Source organism: Pongo pygmaeus, chromosome 9 (genome assembly GCF_028885625.2).
Source record: "Pongo pygmaeus isolate AG05252 chromosome 9, NHGRI_mPonPyg2-v2.0_pri, whole genome shotgun sequence".
Classification (NCBI taxonomy): domain Eukaryota; kingdom Metazoa; phylum Chordata; class Mammalia; order Primates; family Hominidae; genus Pongo; species Pongo pygmaeus.
In genome coordinates, this window is record NC_072382.2 from 5,853,220 (window position 1) to 5,869,322 (window position 16,103).

The 16,103-nt window shown below is 58.1% G+C and overlaps 1 protein-coding gene across 8 annotated transcripts in view; it reads right to left on the reverse strand.

Annotated features, from left to right (window-relative positions):
• The window catches only part of TPCN2 (two pore segment channel 2), a 42,479-nt gene extending 29,054 nt beyond the window's left edge, over positions 1 to 13,425 (reverse strand). For 4 of the 8 annotated variants that reach the window (XM_054438814.2, XM_063670765.1, XM_063670766.1 and 1 more), the window contains exons 1-5: positions 13,220 to 13,377; positions 8,219 to 8,283; positions 7,519 to 7,595; positions 6,964 to 7,141; positions 4,723 to 4,839 (exon numbers count right to left, since the gene is read on the reverse strand). In XM_054438814.2, the coding sequence (XP_054294789.1) occupies positions 4,723 to 4,839; positions 6,964 to 7,141; positions 7,519 to 7,595; positions 8,219 to 8,283; positions 13,220 to 13,328 (546 nt within the window). In that variant the 5' untranslated portion in view covers positions 13,329 to 13,377. Of the gene's footprint in view, positions 1 to 4,722; positions 4,840 to 6,963; positions 7,142 to 7,518; positions 7,596 to 8,218; positions 8,284 to 13,219 lie in introns of all 8 variants that reach the window. The other 4 variants (XM_054438817.2, XM_054438815.2, XM_054438816.2 and 1 more) reach the window with 3 other exon arrangements.
• Positions 13,426 to 16,103: the final 2,678 nt, after the last annotated feature.

The following is a 16,103-nucleotide window of genomic DNA, read 5'->3' on the forward strand; positions in this document are numbered from 1 at the left end:
GGAGCCCCACCTCCACACCCCCACACTCACACAGCACCCTCCAGACTCACTGCTCCCATACTCAACACTCACACGGTGTGAATGTGCGTCCCCTCCAAATCTCATGTTGAATCTGATTCCCCATGTTGGAAGCGGGATCTAGCAGGAGGGGTTTGGGTTGTGGGGTGGATCCCTCGTGAATAGCCTGGTGCCCTCCCTGCGGTAATGACTTCAGGTGAGGGGTTCACGAGAGATCTGGTTGTTAAAAGCAGTCTGGGGGCCTCTCTCGCCATGTGACACACCTGCTCCCCATCTCCTTCTGCCATGAGTGGATGCTTCCTGAGGCCTCATCAGAAGCAGACACCAGCACCATGCTTCCCATGCGGCCTACAGAGCCGTGAGCCAAATAAACCCCTTCTCTATTAATACCCAGCCTCAGGTCTTACTTTATGGCCACGCAAAACAGACTCACACTCACACACACACTCTCACACACACACTCACACAGGTATCCCCATCTTCCCCGCCTTCCTTCCGTGGGGATAGAAGGGCCCACCCACGGCCACCCACGGCCACCCACGGCCACCCACAGCCACCACCCAGTCCTGTCAACCCACCCCAGCCCTCTCAGGATTGGCTCAGTCACCACCTTCTGCCCCAACCATCACACACCAGTGTTCTCACAGCTTCCGTCACGCCGCGTTTCCCTGCTCTCCCTCCATTCACTCTCCTGCTCCTATCCCAGCCCGTCCTCCCCTCCTGGCCACTGGGATCCACCTGGGGGTCCCCATGAGCACCTTCCCATCCTCCCTGGCGCCCTTGGCACCAGACAGGGCTACCTTGGTGCTCCTGGCCGCCCTTCGGGCCCCCGCACTGCCCGATCCGCCTGTGCTGGGCACCCTGCCCCCACCTCCTCTCTCTGCCTCAAACCCGGATTCAGTCCCTTGAGTATCACGTTTACACTTTGGCACTTGACAATCTCAAATCCACGCTCTCCACTGCAGTCTCGCAGCCTCATCAGTATCTTGTTTTAGAAACGCAGAGCTGTCAGCTCCTTGCACAAAACCAAAACCCTCCGACAGCTGCCCACGGCTCTGCCCATGGCCTCTGGGGTCCACGGAGCAGGCCCGGCCAGTCCAGCCCCTTCCCAGGCCTCACAGGCCACGGCCCTCAGGCCGCCAGTGTCTGCCCAGCCAGCTGGCGCAGCCCCCCGCAACCTGCAGAACACCACCTCTGCCAGGGCTGCTGGGCTCCTCTCCAGCACGGCACCCGCCACACTTGGGAATCACACTCTGTGTCTGGCACTTCTGTGCACTGGCAGTCTCTCTCTCACTCCAGAAGGGGCTCTGAGAGGACAAGAGACCTGCCTATTCTGTTCACCAAAGTCCAGCCAGCAGCAGCACGGCAGGCCCTCCGGAATGTCTGCCAGTGACTGATCCCCAGCCCTCACTCCAAGTGAATCATCATCCTCAAAAGGGACCCCAGGGCCTGGTGCAGGACTGAGAAGGCCAAGGGAACAGCGGTGAACAGAGAACTGCTCAGGGCTCTGGCCCCTGCCCTGTGCGCCCAGCTCACCCGGAACCCACTCATTGCCCACTGGTTGGAAACTCTGGTCTTAGGGCCTGATAACAAAAGGCTTCTTTCAGCCCCTCTACAGGCCATGGAGGCGCTGAAGGTGCTGCTGGGTCCCCTCCCCTGCCCAGGAACTTGCACCCTCACCTGTAGTCAGACACAGACCACAGCATAGCTTCCCCAGACACAAGAGCCCAACCTGAGGGCCTTCCCTTGACAGCTGGGGCCATGAGGCCTCTATGAGGATTGGAAGGTACATCCAGGTGACCAGCCCCCAAGGACAACCCACCACAATGCCAGTCAAGCCCCCGGGACCCTCAGACCCAAGGTCTTGAGGAAAAACCACGTCCAAACAGCCCTTGCAAAGACAAGAGTGAACGGGCAAAACCCTACAGTGACCGGCAGCCCCCGTATTATCCAACCCCCCCAGCCACAAGGCTCGGGGGCACCCAGTCCTCCCTGCAAGCCACCCGATGCCTGTGGGAGTTCTTTATGACTGGACAGCTGGCCACAGGGGAAAACCTCAGGCCTGTGTTGCAGACGTGCTGAGTAATAGCCGGCCCAGCCAGAAACACACACATGCGCATTTCAGCCTCCATCAAGAAAGCGCCGCACGGACGCTGCGGAAGGGAAAGCTCTGCAGTGCGCAGGGTTGGGCGGTCCCGTGTGGACTGAGAAAGGGGACATTCCCAGGTGGACGACAGGAGCGTGGAGAAAGAAGGGTGGAAGACTGGGGACGAGGTCTGGGAGGAAGCATGTGGACCAGCTGCTCTGAACGAGCTGTTCTGCAGGGCACGTGGCATAAGGAGCTGGTGCCTCACGTGAACGCCCACCATGGGCATCGCGGAGAGGAGGCTCTCCGGCCAGGACCAGGCGTCCTGTGGATGCAGCTGGGCCTCTTCCCTCAGCCACCCTGCTCCTAACTCCCTCCACCACACACAAAGCGGCCACCACGACAGACACGGAGGCTATGCCTGGTGCCAACAGCACAACCACTCAGCCAGAGGCAGGGCCAGGCACCGGCCCGAGACAGCCCCCTGGCAACAGAGGGGCCCTTGCCCATAACCGTCGCTCATCTGTCCTCCCGGGACAGACAGCCATGCAGGTTATGGATCTGCCTGCCTTGCCCCCAACACCTCTCCCAGCACCATCCTAGGACTTGGGGAATGAACTCAGTGGGGCACTGTGTCCCACTCACAGCCCTGCAAATGCTGCTTCAGGTGAAAGAGCCGGGGCAGCCCCGGCGTGGCCCCCACAGTAGCTGGCTGTAGGAAGGGTCCCAGAGCCTTAGGAAGACTCAGCAACGCTGTCAGCTTAGGGTCACAGGGCACAGCACAGGCTCTGAACCAGAGGCCACTCGGCAGGGCTCTCTCTCCCCCAGCCAGGACCCACTGGGACCCAGCAAGGGCAATGGGAGTGAACACGGTGAAGAGGCACAGGTGGATGGCCAGCTTTCCACTTCCCACCTCCCCCATTCTGGGTCCCTGCTCTGGAAATATCCACTCCCAAGGTGGGGATGCTTCCACCAGGACACACGCTGGACCATAGCTTGTTCATGGAAAGAGGGCTGCTACGCCAGCGGGGTGAGCGGGCAGGCTGGCTGCTGCCATTGAGAACAGCAGGGAGGGCTGGGTGGGGGTCCTCTGGGCCACCTCATACTCCTATGTCCCACAGGAAAAGTTAGCAGAAAACTCCAGCCTTCCAAAGGCAGGACCACCAAGGACTCGGGCCCCTCAGGGAGGAAGGTCCAGTCCCCGTGCCAGGTGAAAAACCTGGGCCAGCTGGGGAGCTGGCGGAGGCAAAGGGAGCGCGGAGCAGGTGGCAGAAGAGATCCAGGCAGGGCCCACGGCCAGGTATAAAACCAGGCCTTTATTCGTTTTTTTCCTTGCTTGTAACGTAGACCTGTGTCTCTTTTTCCTGTCTCCTTCCCCATCCTAATTTCATATAAGGATTCTTGGTGTGGCTTACAATTTAGCCTGTAAGTTACAGAACATGATACAGCTGCCACAACCGTAACTCAGAAATGGCGGTGGGAGGGCCGTCCTCGCTCCCCTTGCTGGGGCAGTCACGCGACAGGCTCTCCCTTTGCAGGGAAGAGGCTGCAGGAAGCTGCCGAGTCTGGGAGACAGGAAGGAGGCGGCCACGGAGGCCCCGCAGCAGCACAACGGGGCTGCCCTCCAGCCACCCTTCCGCTCTGCCGTGCTGTGGGCCGCGATGCCGCCTGTTCCAGCTCTCCTTAGCGGCTACTCCCCACCAGGTCCTGCCAGCAGGGCCCTGGGGCAGGCGGGGACAGGAGATGCACTCACTAGGCTGCTCCTATCAGCTGTACCTGGAGCTTCCAGCCTCCCCATCAGCACAGCTGGGACCAACCTCACTAAGCTTCTGGGAAGCACCAGCGCCCACCGGACAGCACCCCCTCCCAGAGGACAGAGGGCAAGGTCCTAGCTCTATGGACCCCTCCCCTGGGCCTCCAGGTACTAACAACCCCCATCTCTCCCCCGTCCCCTGCCCAGGGGTGGGGCTGCTCCCGGCGGTTCTGGGTTCTGGGCTCCTTTCACTGTTGCTTTCTCAGAGCCTGTTTAGGCCCTCTGTTCATTCTCTCCACGAGGCACCTGCGGTGCTCTGCTTCCTGACAGACCCCAATGGATTCTGCTGACTCCGCACCCACCTCTCCCAGTTCTATTCTCCCAAAGCCCAGGGGGTGCTTCTGGATGCTCTGAGGGGAAACCGAGGTGCTGCGGTGGAAAGGGCTGAGCGTGGCCGGGTGAGAGGGCTTTCTCACTGTCAGGCCTCACAGAGGCTTGTTGACTACAGGGCATGGTGAGGCCCTGGTGTGGCGCTCTCATCCGGGGCTGGACGGCTGAGGCCTTCAGCTAGAGAGCGGAGAGCCGGGAGGCAGAAGTCCTGGAGCTCACTCCCAGATCCGCCCTCACCAACAGGGCGAGCCAGGAGCAACCCTGTGCCCATCCAGGCCTCCGTGTCTTCATCTGCGAGACAGGAACAAGGCTCCCCAGCCAACAAGTGAAGGAAGTGCCACGGGAGGTGGGCAGTGCTGGGCGGGTGGGCAGGACGGCTGGCGGGCTCAGGGCTCCATCCCAGCACCCCCGTGGGCCTTGCACCCACACCACCCCCAGAGCTCTCCGCCTGTCTCAGGGCCGCCTCACCACCTACCTCATGACACACAAGACTCAGGGACACGGTCCAGTCCACCAGAGACACCACCAGCACCACGAGGTAGCCCAGCAGCCAAAGGTTTTTCTGGAAATGGGCCCACCCAAACAGGTAACCCTGCAAGAGAGACGGGTGGGTGAGTAGCAAGCAGCCCCACATGCTGGCCCTGCAGCCAGACAATGACGGTGCGCAGGGCAAGGACCAGGCGACCAGAGCAGGGTGCGCCTCCACAACAGTGTGGTCCCCACGGGACGCAGAGCAGCAGTCAGGAGGCCCGAGCTCCCGCCCAAGCCTGCTAGGGACTCGCTGTGCAGTCTCAGGCAGCATCGAAGCTCTCTGGCCTGGGGTCCTCATCAGTAACCGGAGGCTCCTGCCTGTTCTGCCTATCTAACCAACCACCTTGTGCAGGCTGAGAAGACACAGAATGCACTCTGGAAAAGGCTAGAAGAGTACCGGCTCAGTGGGCAGGTCTCCGCCGCCACAGCAAGGCAGTTTGGGAAGTGAGGTCTGGTCTGTTCTTCCCTTACCTAACTGCCATTTCCCATCATCAAGAAAGTCCCCAGAGGGCGGTGGCTCATGCCTGTAATCCCAGCACTTTGGGAGGCCGAGGCAGGCAGATCATTCAAGGTCAGGAGTTTGAGACCAGCCTGGCCAACATGGTGAAACCCTGTCTCCACCAAAAATAGAAAAATTAGCCGGGCATGGTGGCATGCACCTGTAATCCCAGCTACTTGGGAGGCTGAGGCAGGAGAATCACTTGAACCCAGGAGGCGAAGGCTGCAGTGAGCTGAGATCATGCCACAGCACCCTAGCCTGGGTGACAGAGCAAGACTCTGTCTCAAAAATAAATAAATAAATAAAAGACAGCCGGACACAGTGGCTCACACCTGTAATCCCAGCACTTTGGGAGGTCAGGAGATCGAGACCATCCTGGCTAACACAGTGAAACCTGTCTCTACTAAAAATACAAAAAATTAGCCAGGCGTGGTGGCACGCGCCTGTATTCCCAACTGCTGGAGAGGCTGAGGCAGGAGAATCGCCTAAACCCAGGAGGCGGAGGTTGCAGTGAGCCAAGATTGCGCCACTGCACTCCAGCCTGGGCAACAGAGCGAGACTGTGTCTCAAAATAAATAAATAAATAAAATAAAATAAAATAAAAGACAGCCCCCAGAGGTCACAGCTTGCTGATGTACCCTCTCTCACCTTTTGACACTTCTCAAACACACCAACCATTCAAAAAACGCTAATGACAACCTCTTGCCAGTTTCAGTTCCAGTTGAAAAACCCCCAGACCTGCTAACCACATGATAAGCTACAAAGGAAGAAATGAGAAACTGCCCGGGGCCTGCAATCACACACACAGCATCCAGCCACAACCCTCGGTCAGCACACAGCCCGCCCTGCCCACAAGGGACTACAGGGCAGTGCCGGGCAGAGGCCCCACGCGACCAGGAAGCCACGTGAGCCCAAGGCCCAGCCAAGGAGCGGCAGGGCTGGCGCTGAGGACAGCTGCAGCCAGGGCCCGATCTAACACCATGGGCGTGGATGTGGGGGCCCCTGAGACCGCAGCACTGGAATCACTGTTTGACAAAAATAGAACACGTAGCCTGCACCTCCCTGGAAAGGCACTAAGGCTCTGACGAGGCTCAGAAGCTTAGGTGAGCACCAAAGGCCCACCTCCAGCTTCTGGGAGGACCTGCGTCACAGGCAGAACCCAGAGTCAAACATGCAGCAGCTGCTGTGTGCATAAGAAACCCCTTTCTGCCCCACGCCCACCTCCTCTCCTCTTCTCTTTGGGGGTGGCAGGATGAGCCTTGAGGAGGGACCACCTGGGCCTCACTTATTCACTTGGGACCTGTCCTCACAGCAGCACTGCAGATCCTGGACTGTTCCCAGAGGCCCTGCCAGCCTGCGCCACCCCCGATGGCACACTGGCCCCAGTTCGCATGGTGGAGAGGGAGGAGAACTGATGGCACACTGGGTTTGCATGGTGGAGAGGGAGGAGAGCTGACTGCACACTGGCCTCAGTTTGCATGGTGGAGAAGGAGGAGAGCTGACACCACCTCTGCCTCAGGCACTTGCTTGTCCAAGAAAGTATGCCTTGCTCACCGGGTGAAAGTACAAAGTACAAAGTCTGGGGAAAAGGCAGCTCGCTCCAGAGAATCAGCAATAAACCAGGAGAGCAGCGGCCAGGCGCTGGGAGGCCGGGGCAGCATGTAGAGGGCCTGGCGCCCGCCTCACCTTCACAGAGAGGTCAGCCGCAAAGACCAGCAGGCAGAGCACCTCGACACTCTCGGTCAGGCCACAGGGCGGCTCCCAGGAGGCAGCGCGGTAGCGCACGTCCGCCGTGCTGGTGAGCGAGGATGGGGTCTCGATAAAAGCCAAAAACAGGATCAAGAAGATGGTGAAGCTCAAAGTCCTGGAAAGGGGACAGAAACATGAAAACACAGGAGCCAGCAGCCCTCAGGGCCCAGAGGCTGATCAGGAGCTTCCCCAGTCCGAAGCGCGGGAGCTGGCGCTGCCTGAGCGTGGACACTCGTGACTGGGGAGATCACGAATCTGCTCAAAGCTCCATTGCCAAGGGCTGACTACAGCATTCCAGAAAGGAACCCTTGTTGTAGAAGGAGCCTTCCATCACAGGCCATCTCCTTTCCGGAGAGGATGATGGTAACCGCCCTATCTATGTAGTGGGGAGCCTGCCTGGACCCTGAGACCAGGTGATCCCCAGGTGGGGGCCAGCCTCCCCCGCCATGCAAGCCGGCAGGAACCCTGAGTTCCACATGGGTGCGTTCTCACCGTTGGCACACGTTCGAGTAATACCGTCGGTAAAGCCACATCGAGCTGGCATCCACCCGGTGGTTGATGGAGCGGTACTAGAAGCGAAAAGTCACACAAGGCATGACAGGGGTGCACGCAGGGTGGGCCGTGACCCGAGCCCCACACCACACACGAGACAGGCCCAAGTCTCAGGCTGTGGATCACAGGGGACGCTTCAGCGTGTGGACGTGGCTGGCCCTGACCCAGCAGGCCCACACCATCACAAACCACGAGGTTTGCCCAACACACAAGACCTCGCAGGCCACACACCCAGGGTGGGTGGGTGCGTGAGCAAACGCTCAGGGAACACTTGCTGAGGGCACAGCTGTGCCCGTGTCTGCCTGCGAGGCTCTCTCTTCTCTGTGCAAGGCTGACCCTCCCACGCCCCGTGCAGCCGTGTCATCCTCCAGGATGCCCCCACCCACCCAGGACCTAGAATGGGATGGTCCACGACAGGCCTCAGAACACGGTGCATCAAAGCAGCAAATGCGTCCAGGATGCAGAAGACAAGTCCTCCGGGGACTGACGGAGAGCCGTGCCCAGAGGCTCCACCCTCAGTTCTCTTAACCTACAGTCCAGCAACGGAGGCCTTGGACCCAGTCAGTCGCCCCTGGAGGGGTGAGCCAATCGGAGGGCGGCCACCCCCCAGGCCCGGCCACAGGGAGCAGGTGCCACCGACCTGAATAGCATCTTCGATGAAGACCACAGCCTGATCAATGCAGAGGTCCCACCTGGCCGCGGCACCTGCAGGCAGAGGGGACACATCAGGTGACTGAGCAGGATGACATGGCCTCACCCTCCAGGACACCCGTGATCAAGGAAACATGCCGGCTGCGGTTCTTCCCAAGGCCGTTTGTAAAGAGATGACTCCACCCGGCAGTGGGGCTGCGCGTACCTGCCCGGGGCAGGGACCAAACCAGGTAAGTGCCTCGGCATCACACGCAGAGGCCAGGCCCAGGGCACGGCACCTCCACATGCAGCGCACACACCCAGCAAGCCCGTGAAAAGAGCGCGTCCTGCAGGGCGCTGGCACCAGCCTCGGGGTTCAGGGCCCGGCTCCTCCACATGCTGGCAGGAAGGCTGTGGCTGGCTCCTCCTCTGTCAAGTGGGGCTATTTACAGCCACCCAATCGGCTCCCCAGAGGGTACTGTGAGGTGCGACGCAGGAGCGCAAGAGCCCCCTGCCACGCTCCCCAAGCATGCTCGGTACACGGGGCTGCTGTCACCCCTCTTCCGCTCAGCCCTACCTGGCTCCTGCACAGCCTTCATGAGCCAGGACACTGCACCCAGTGTCCCACCCACCCCCATCAAACCAGACCTCGGATTCAACACCGACAGGGAGAACTGGCATCTAGAACCCGAAGGCACCGCCGTGAGGCTTCAGGAGAGCTACCAAGGTCCCGCCCCCTCACTGTCCCGGTCCGTGGGCCCAGGCAAGCCCACCCAAATCACTCCCAGGGTCAGAGCTGTGGCAACGCGCGAGTCCCCCAGCCTCTGCCGGTGCCTTCCGTGGTGAACGGTGGCCGCCCGCCTTTACCAACAGCACAAGCAGGGTGGAGCCTCCCGGCAGGCCTGGGCAAAAGCAGCAGTGGCTCCTGACTAGGAGGGGCCTTCAGGAAAAGTCAGGCGGCACAGAAGCCAGGACCCAGCACCCTGGCCTGCTCACAAGCCCCTCGCCTGCCACGGAGCAGCCAGCGGGCGCACCTGGTCAACCACTGAGCCACTGCGGGGGGCCTGGGCCACCCACCCACATCGCAGGCCTCGCTGCAGAGCTGCTCCCCAGCAGGCCAAGAGGGAAGGAAAGCTCAACCCGAAACAACTGAGGAACCCGGAGAGGCTGACACTTCCCAGCACGGGGAGAGGGTGAAGCAGCTGCTTTTTCAGCTGAGACTCGGCTTTTACACCTGGCCCCTTGGGGCCCACAGCTGCACTAAGACAATGGGGTGACACGGGAGGCAGCAGCAGAGGCCTCGGGAGGTGCTGGTCCCCGGGCAGAGCTCCAGGCCATGACCCGCCCACGCCGCTGGCCATCCTTAGGGAGGCAGCTGCCCCTGTCCTCGGGGCTCCTGCTTGGAGACAGGAGGTAGAGGCAGCTGGGCCCTGGACGGATTAGAGGTGTGGGGGGCCCCAGACAGAGGCAGGAGACTGGACCCCACCCTCGCTCTGCCCGGCCCTGCTGCACTGCCGGGCGCAAGAGCCTTCCCTCCCTGAGGCTTTGGTGCCCACATGCACAGCCACGAGACCCACCCCTAGGACACCCGAATGTCACCCCAGGGAAGCTCTGAAAGTGGCTACTGTTTATGTCCCCTGAGCACATCCTGGGATCGCTGTAAACAGAAGCCACACTGTTTTGTTCCCTGCTGTATCTGCAGAGCCCAGAACTCAAGCACACAGGACTCAAAGCTGATTTATCCCATGAATAAATGAACAGCCCCAAGGGGAGCCTGGGGGGCCGGTGATCTGAGAGGCCCCACCTTACCAGATTCCCTGGGAGAAGACAGAATCTCTACCGGGAGAGATCTAGTGATACAAGCTTCTTAGACAACAGACAAGCGGCCGAGTTCCAGGGCTCACTCCAACCCCAGGACCATGGAAAGTACTCACACCCACCCAGGCCAGCCATCCCGGGCCAACAGTGGTGGGCATCCCTGGAACCATCCAGCACTCGTGGTTCCCTTTCGCCTGGCTTTTTGGTTGCTGGTTTGTAAAATTCTGGGTCTGGCCATCCTCCGTTTCACCTTGCAACAGCCCGAGGATCTTATTCCAAACACTCAGAAGCACATCACAGCTTCCCCTGGGCCCCCACTATTCCAGGCCCACACTCCACCCTGGCCTGGCACTGCAGGTTCCCACATTTGCCGGCCCGCCTCTCTCCTGCCTTTCAACCCTCCGTGCCACTCATTCTGAACTTGGCTCTGCCAAGGCCATGCTCTCCAAAGCCTCCAACCCTTTACTCAGGCTGCTGCTTCTGCCAGGAGCACCATCCCCCAATTTGTGGGTCCAGGGACTCCCTTGGGGCAGCTCGCCCCACCCTGAGCTCATCACCCTGGGGGACAATCACCTGTCCACACAGAGCTGCCCCGCCCTGAGCTCATCACCCTGGAGGACAATCACCTGTCCACACACCATCACCCCACTGGGGCTGAAGGGTTCTGCAGGGCACAGAGGACAGCAGGGGCTGAGATGCTGCATCCCGCACACCAGGCCTCGACACGGCTTCCTAATCCAAGCCTCTGACCCGCAACATCCAGGTCTGAGCTCCCGCTCCCCTATTGCTCCAGGCTCCAGGCTGCACAACCTGTGTAGGGTCCTGACCAGCATCCTGTGTGACCCTGGGCAAGTCCCTTAACCTCTCGGTGCTCCAGGTCCTCATGGACCCCCACCCAACAGGAGCTAAGTACAGACTGAATGACTTACTATAGCCAGAGTACTTTGCTAAGTGAGCCCTTCATAAGCATTCAGTTATTCTGAAAGCCTCTATAGCATCGCAATCCCTTGTCCTCTGACTTGTTTGATAACCAGTAAGAGTGTGATTTTCTGACCCAGAAACAAGAGAAAACAACTGTTCTCAACCTTTGACCCCGGCCCCACCAGGTGGGGCCAAGCCAAAACGACCCAACAGCAGGGTCCGCTGGGGTCCTTGGGGCACCCACAGCAGCAGCCACCCCACAACCCGTTGGCAAGAGACCAACCACAGGACTTGCAAACCAGAGCACAGGGCCTTCATTTCAAAGCCCGGCACAGGCCTCAGCACAGAGACTGAATGAGCTTTTCGGAGTCTCCACGGCTCCACAGTCTGCCAGTCTTGCCGGGGACCCTGGCCAAGGGGATTCAGAACACAGAGCGTCCTGTCCACGTTCTCAGAAGCCCTGGCTGAGGCCACAGCATAGGGACAAAGAGCGCTCCCTGAGAGCCTCCTCTCGTCAGCCACACTGCCCAGCAGAGCGGGTCTCACCTGCCAGGGAGGACCTGCAATGATCACAGTGCTTACCCAGGACCGCCACTGGCCCCCACACCAGCCTGCCGGGCCCTGTGCTGAGGACAAACTCTGGATTCTCTCTGAATCCTCACAATGCCCGCCAGGCAGTCCCTAGTATTGTCTCCCTTTTACTGAGATTCGAAAAGGTGAAGCATGGCCAGGCACAGTGGCTCATGCCTGTAATCCCACCACCTTGGGAGGCTGAGGCAGGCAGATCACCTGAGGTCAGGGGTTTGAGACCAGCCTGGTCAACACAGTGAAACCCCATCTCTACTAAAAATACAAAAATTAGCCAAGTGTGATGGCGTGCGCCTGCAGTCTCAGCTACTTGGGAGGCTGAGGCAGGAGAATCGCTTCAACCCAGCAGGTGGAGGTTGCAGTGAGCCGAGATCACGCCACTGCACTCCAGCCTCGGTGACAGAGTGATACTCCATCTCAAAAAAGAAACAGAAAGGTTAAGCAACCTTCCAAGGTCACACAGCCAGGGCAGCCCCAGAAAGACGCCCAGTCCCCTATACACAAAGTCCGTGTTCCCTGAACGGTGCCATATGCTGGGCGTCTCATCAAGGGGCCTGCCAGAGCTGCTCCCTGAAGATCTCGTTCCTGACTGGTCCCAGGAAGCACCTGAAGAACTTCCTGGAGGCAGCTTCTGAGGTGAGCAGACAGGGTGGCCACCTTGGCCTCTGGTTTTTCATCTCTTGTCAGGGTCTCCTCCTTGGCCCCTCATTACTCCATGGATGGGCACATGCCACAGACCAGTGGGTGGGCACCAGGATTCCAACCCAGTTCCTTCCAGACAGAGAAGAAGGAAACAGAGGCCAGAGAGGGAAGCAGCCAGGTGTGAATTCTCAGAGTGGTTCGAGCAGCAGCCACACCAGAACAGAGGGCTGTGACCTTGGGCAGGTCTCAGGGCCTTTCTGGGCCTCAGTTTTCTCATCTGTAAAGTGAAGCTAAGGTCCTCCCACCTCTAATCCAGAACCTAATTCCCCTGGTGTCAGCGAGGGGTGGACGCACCCCACCCTCGGGGGGGATTCAGCAATCTTCAGACTAGGACAAAAAACAGGAAGGGCAGGAGGGAGTGGGGAGGGGACTCTGGGCTGGCAGACAGCAAGGGGAGGAAGCCTCCCCCGTCTAGGGGACCCGCCCCAGCCCCACGGGAAGTGGGAAAGGTAAAGGTACCCTACAAAGAAAGGACTCTTAGGTCCCAGCTGGTTCGAATCCCACCTCGGCCACTTACTGCCTGTGTGACCTTGGGTGGGGTAACGCCTCTCTGTGAGCCTCTGCTTTTCCCAGAAGAAACGGGAAAAATCAAAGTGCTTGCCTTCTCTGAGTCAATCAGGCGACCCTGGGGAAGCATGGGGTCTGTGCCCGCCCGGGCACACGGAAGATGCCTGCCGCAAGGGGCCGATTCCCTCGGGGCTGCCCAAGGCTGGGAGAGGGCCTCTCCGCCCGGCTGGTCGGGATCAGGACGCGACACGGAAGCGACCCCAGTTCTGCCCTGACCCCGGTCCGGGTCCGCAGGACACAGCCCACTCGCCCTCAGAACACCGGCTCCCCTGGCACCCGGCGCGGCCCGGGCCCCGCTCGGACTCGAACCTGGTGGGGGCGAGCCCGGCAGAACGCGGGGTGCTCGGACAGCGGGACCCCCACGCGCGACCCTGGTCTCCCGGGCCAGTCCCCTTCCCAGGTCCGGGCGGCTCACCAGGGCCGACTTGGATGCTACGGCAAGTGGTCAGCCCCGCCGGGCAGTCGCCGCCACCGCCGCGGGCCCGGCCCAGTAGGGGCTCCGACTCCGCCTGCGGTTCCGCCATCCGGTAGCCCGCGCGCCGGACCCGACTCTCAGAAGCTCAAGCCCGGAGGGCGCCCAGCTCCACTGCGCAGGCGCAGAGACCCCGCCCCTGGCGTTCTGGCTGGGGAGCGGCGGCCCTGTGACGCCGGGGATCCCTGCACTCCCAGCCAATGAGAAAGGGGGGGCGGTCTCCTGAGTGGGGCGGAGCTAAAGGGCCCCGCCCCTCTGGGTGGAGCTCAGCTTCCTTCCACCCAGGGCGGGGCAGCGTTCTGGGGCTTAAGGGCCGAGGGCTGGGGAGGAAATACATTCTCAAAGGATGGTCTTTCCGGCCAGGAGCTTTAGCATCACCTGGAAACGTTTTAGAAATGCAAATTCTTGGGCCCTTCTAAACCTACTGAATTAGCAACTCTGCGGGGAGGACCCAGGAATCTGTGTTTTAACAAGCATTCAGGGTGATTCTGATGCATATGAGTATTGAGTACCTGGGGTGACTGCAAAGGACTCCCCCCAGAATGGAACTGGAGTTTACCCTCTGATGGTGAAATTAGGAGGATTCAATATCATTAAGGGAAAAGTTTAAAAACATATGACACGCTTAAAAAATATTTACAACATATATCAAAAGTGTTTTCAACATTAATGCATAAAGACCTTGTATTCATTTTCTATTGCTACAGTGACAAATTACCACAATCTTAAAATATAAAATAACTCCCATTCATTATCTTTCAGTCCTGAGGGGCAGGAAACCTCCTGTCTCAGGGCCTCACGAGGCTAAAGTCAAAATGTCAGCTGCCGTGGACTCTTACCTGCAGACTCCGGGGAAAGCTCACTTCCAGGCTCATCCAGGGTGTTAACAGAATTGTCTCCATGGGCCTAGGACTGAAGTCCACGTCTTCTTGCTGGATGTTGGCTGGTGTCATTCTCACTCCTAGAGGCCACTGCATTCCCACGATGGCTTGAACATCTCCATCATCAGAGCCAGCAAGCAGGAGCACACTGAAGACGCTTCAAGATGCAGCAAGATGCCTGTAATCCCATCCCTTTGGGAGGCAGAGGTAGGTGGATCATGAGGTCAGGAGATCAAGACCATCCTGGCCAACATGGTGAAGCCTTGTCTCTACTGAAATACAAAAAATTAGCCAGACGTGGTGGCATGTGTCTGTAGTCCCAGCTACTCGGAGGCTGAGGCAGGGGAATCGTTTGAACCCGGGAGGCGGAAGTTGCAGTGAGCTGAGCTTGAAGTTGCAGTGAGCCCAGATTGCGCCACTGCACTCCAGCCTGGTGACAGAGCGAGACTCCATCTCAAAAAAAAAAAAAAAAGGATACTGCAAGATGCTTCCAATCTCTGTGACTTACCCTTCTGCTACATCTCTTTGGTTTTTCCCCGTTTTGGGGAGGGGTGAGGGTTTAAAATAAATATGACATAAAATTTACCATCATAACTGTGAAAGGAAGATAAATCTGAGGACCTAAGCCAAAGGGAAAAGTCAAGCTGGGAACTGCGTTGGGTAAACTGCCTCGCCTTTTCTTCTTTAATAAAACAACTACAAAGATTTAAAAAGCTACATACCTCCCTCACAATTTGCCCACTAGGAAATTTTTTGTGGGCCCCCAAGATCTTTACCCTAAAACAGTTTTGTTGAATTTTACCCTGACAATGTAAATTGACAACTGATCTTCACAGGTTCCGAACAAAGGATGGAACTCTAAGTCATCCTTCTGCTCACCTGATTGCTTCCTCTGCTGTAAAAGTGCAGATTCACCGAGCCAGACTAAGGCATTAAGTGACTATTCCTCTACCCCCGCAACCTGTAAATTGTGTATTTCAGTGAAAGGCTGATCAAAGACTCAAAAGAATGCAACCTTTGTCTCTTATCTCTCCACTTATTTTTAAAATTTCTCCCTCTTTCCCAATATCCACCCTTTCTCCCATTTTTTTTTTTTTAAGACAGAGTCTTGCTTCGTTGCCCAGGCTAGAGTGCAGTGGCGCGATCTCAGCTCACTCAGCAACCTCCGCCACCGCACCTGGCCTCTTTCCCCTTTAAATATTGAAGTCCTACAAATCATCCTTGGAGGAAGGCATAGACCTGCCTCCCAGGCACTCCTTAACCTTGGCAAAATAAACTTACTAAATAGATTGAGACCTGTCTCAGATATTTTTAGTTCACATAACTATATTGAAGTGTACAGCTCATCGATATTAAATACATTAATGATGCTATACAACTATCACCTCCAACTCCAGAACTCTTTTTACCTTGCAAAACTGAAATTCTGGACCCATTAAGCACTGACTCCTCATTCCCTCGGCCCCTGGAAACCACCATTCTCCTTTCTATCCCTAAGATTTTGGCGACTCTAGGTTCCTCATATAAGTGGAATCCTGCAGTATTTGTTCTTTTGTGACTGGCTTATGTCATTTAGCCTAAAATCCTCAAGGTTCATCCATGTAGCATGTGTCCAAATTTCCTTCCTTTTTAAGGCTGAATAATACTCCACTGTATGTATCCATGACATTTTGCTTATCCAGTCATCCATGGATGGGCACTGGGTTGCTTCCAACTTTTGACTACTGTGAATAATGCTGCTCTGAACATCAGTGTACAAATAATTCGTCAAGACTCTGCTTTCAGGCCAGGTACGGTGGCTCATGCCTGTAATCCCAGCACTTTGGGAGGCCGAGGCGGGCGGATCACCTGAGGTCAGGAGTTCGAGACCAGCTTGACCAACATAGTGAAACGCCGTCTCTACTAAAAATACAAAAATTAGCCAGGCATGGTGGCGGGCGCCTGTA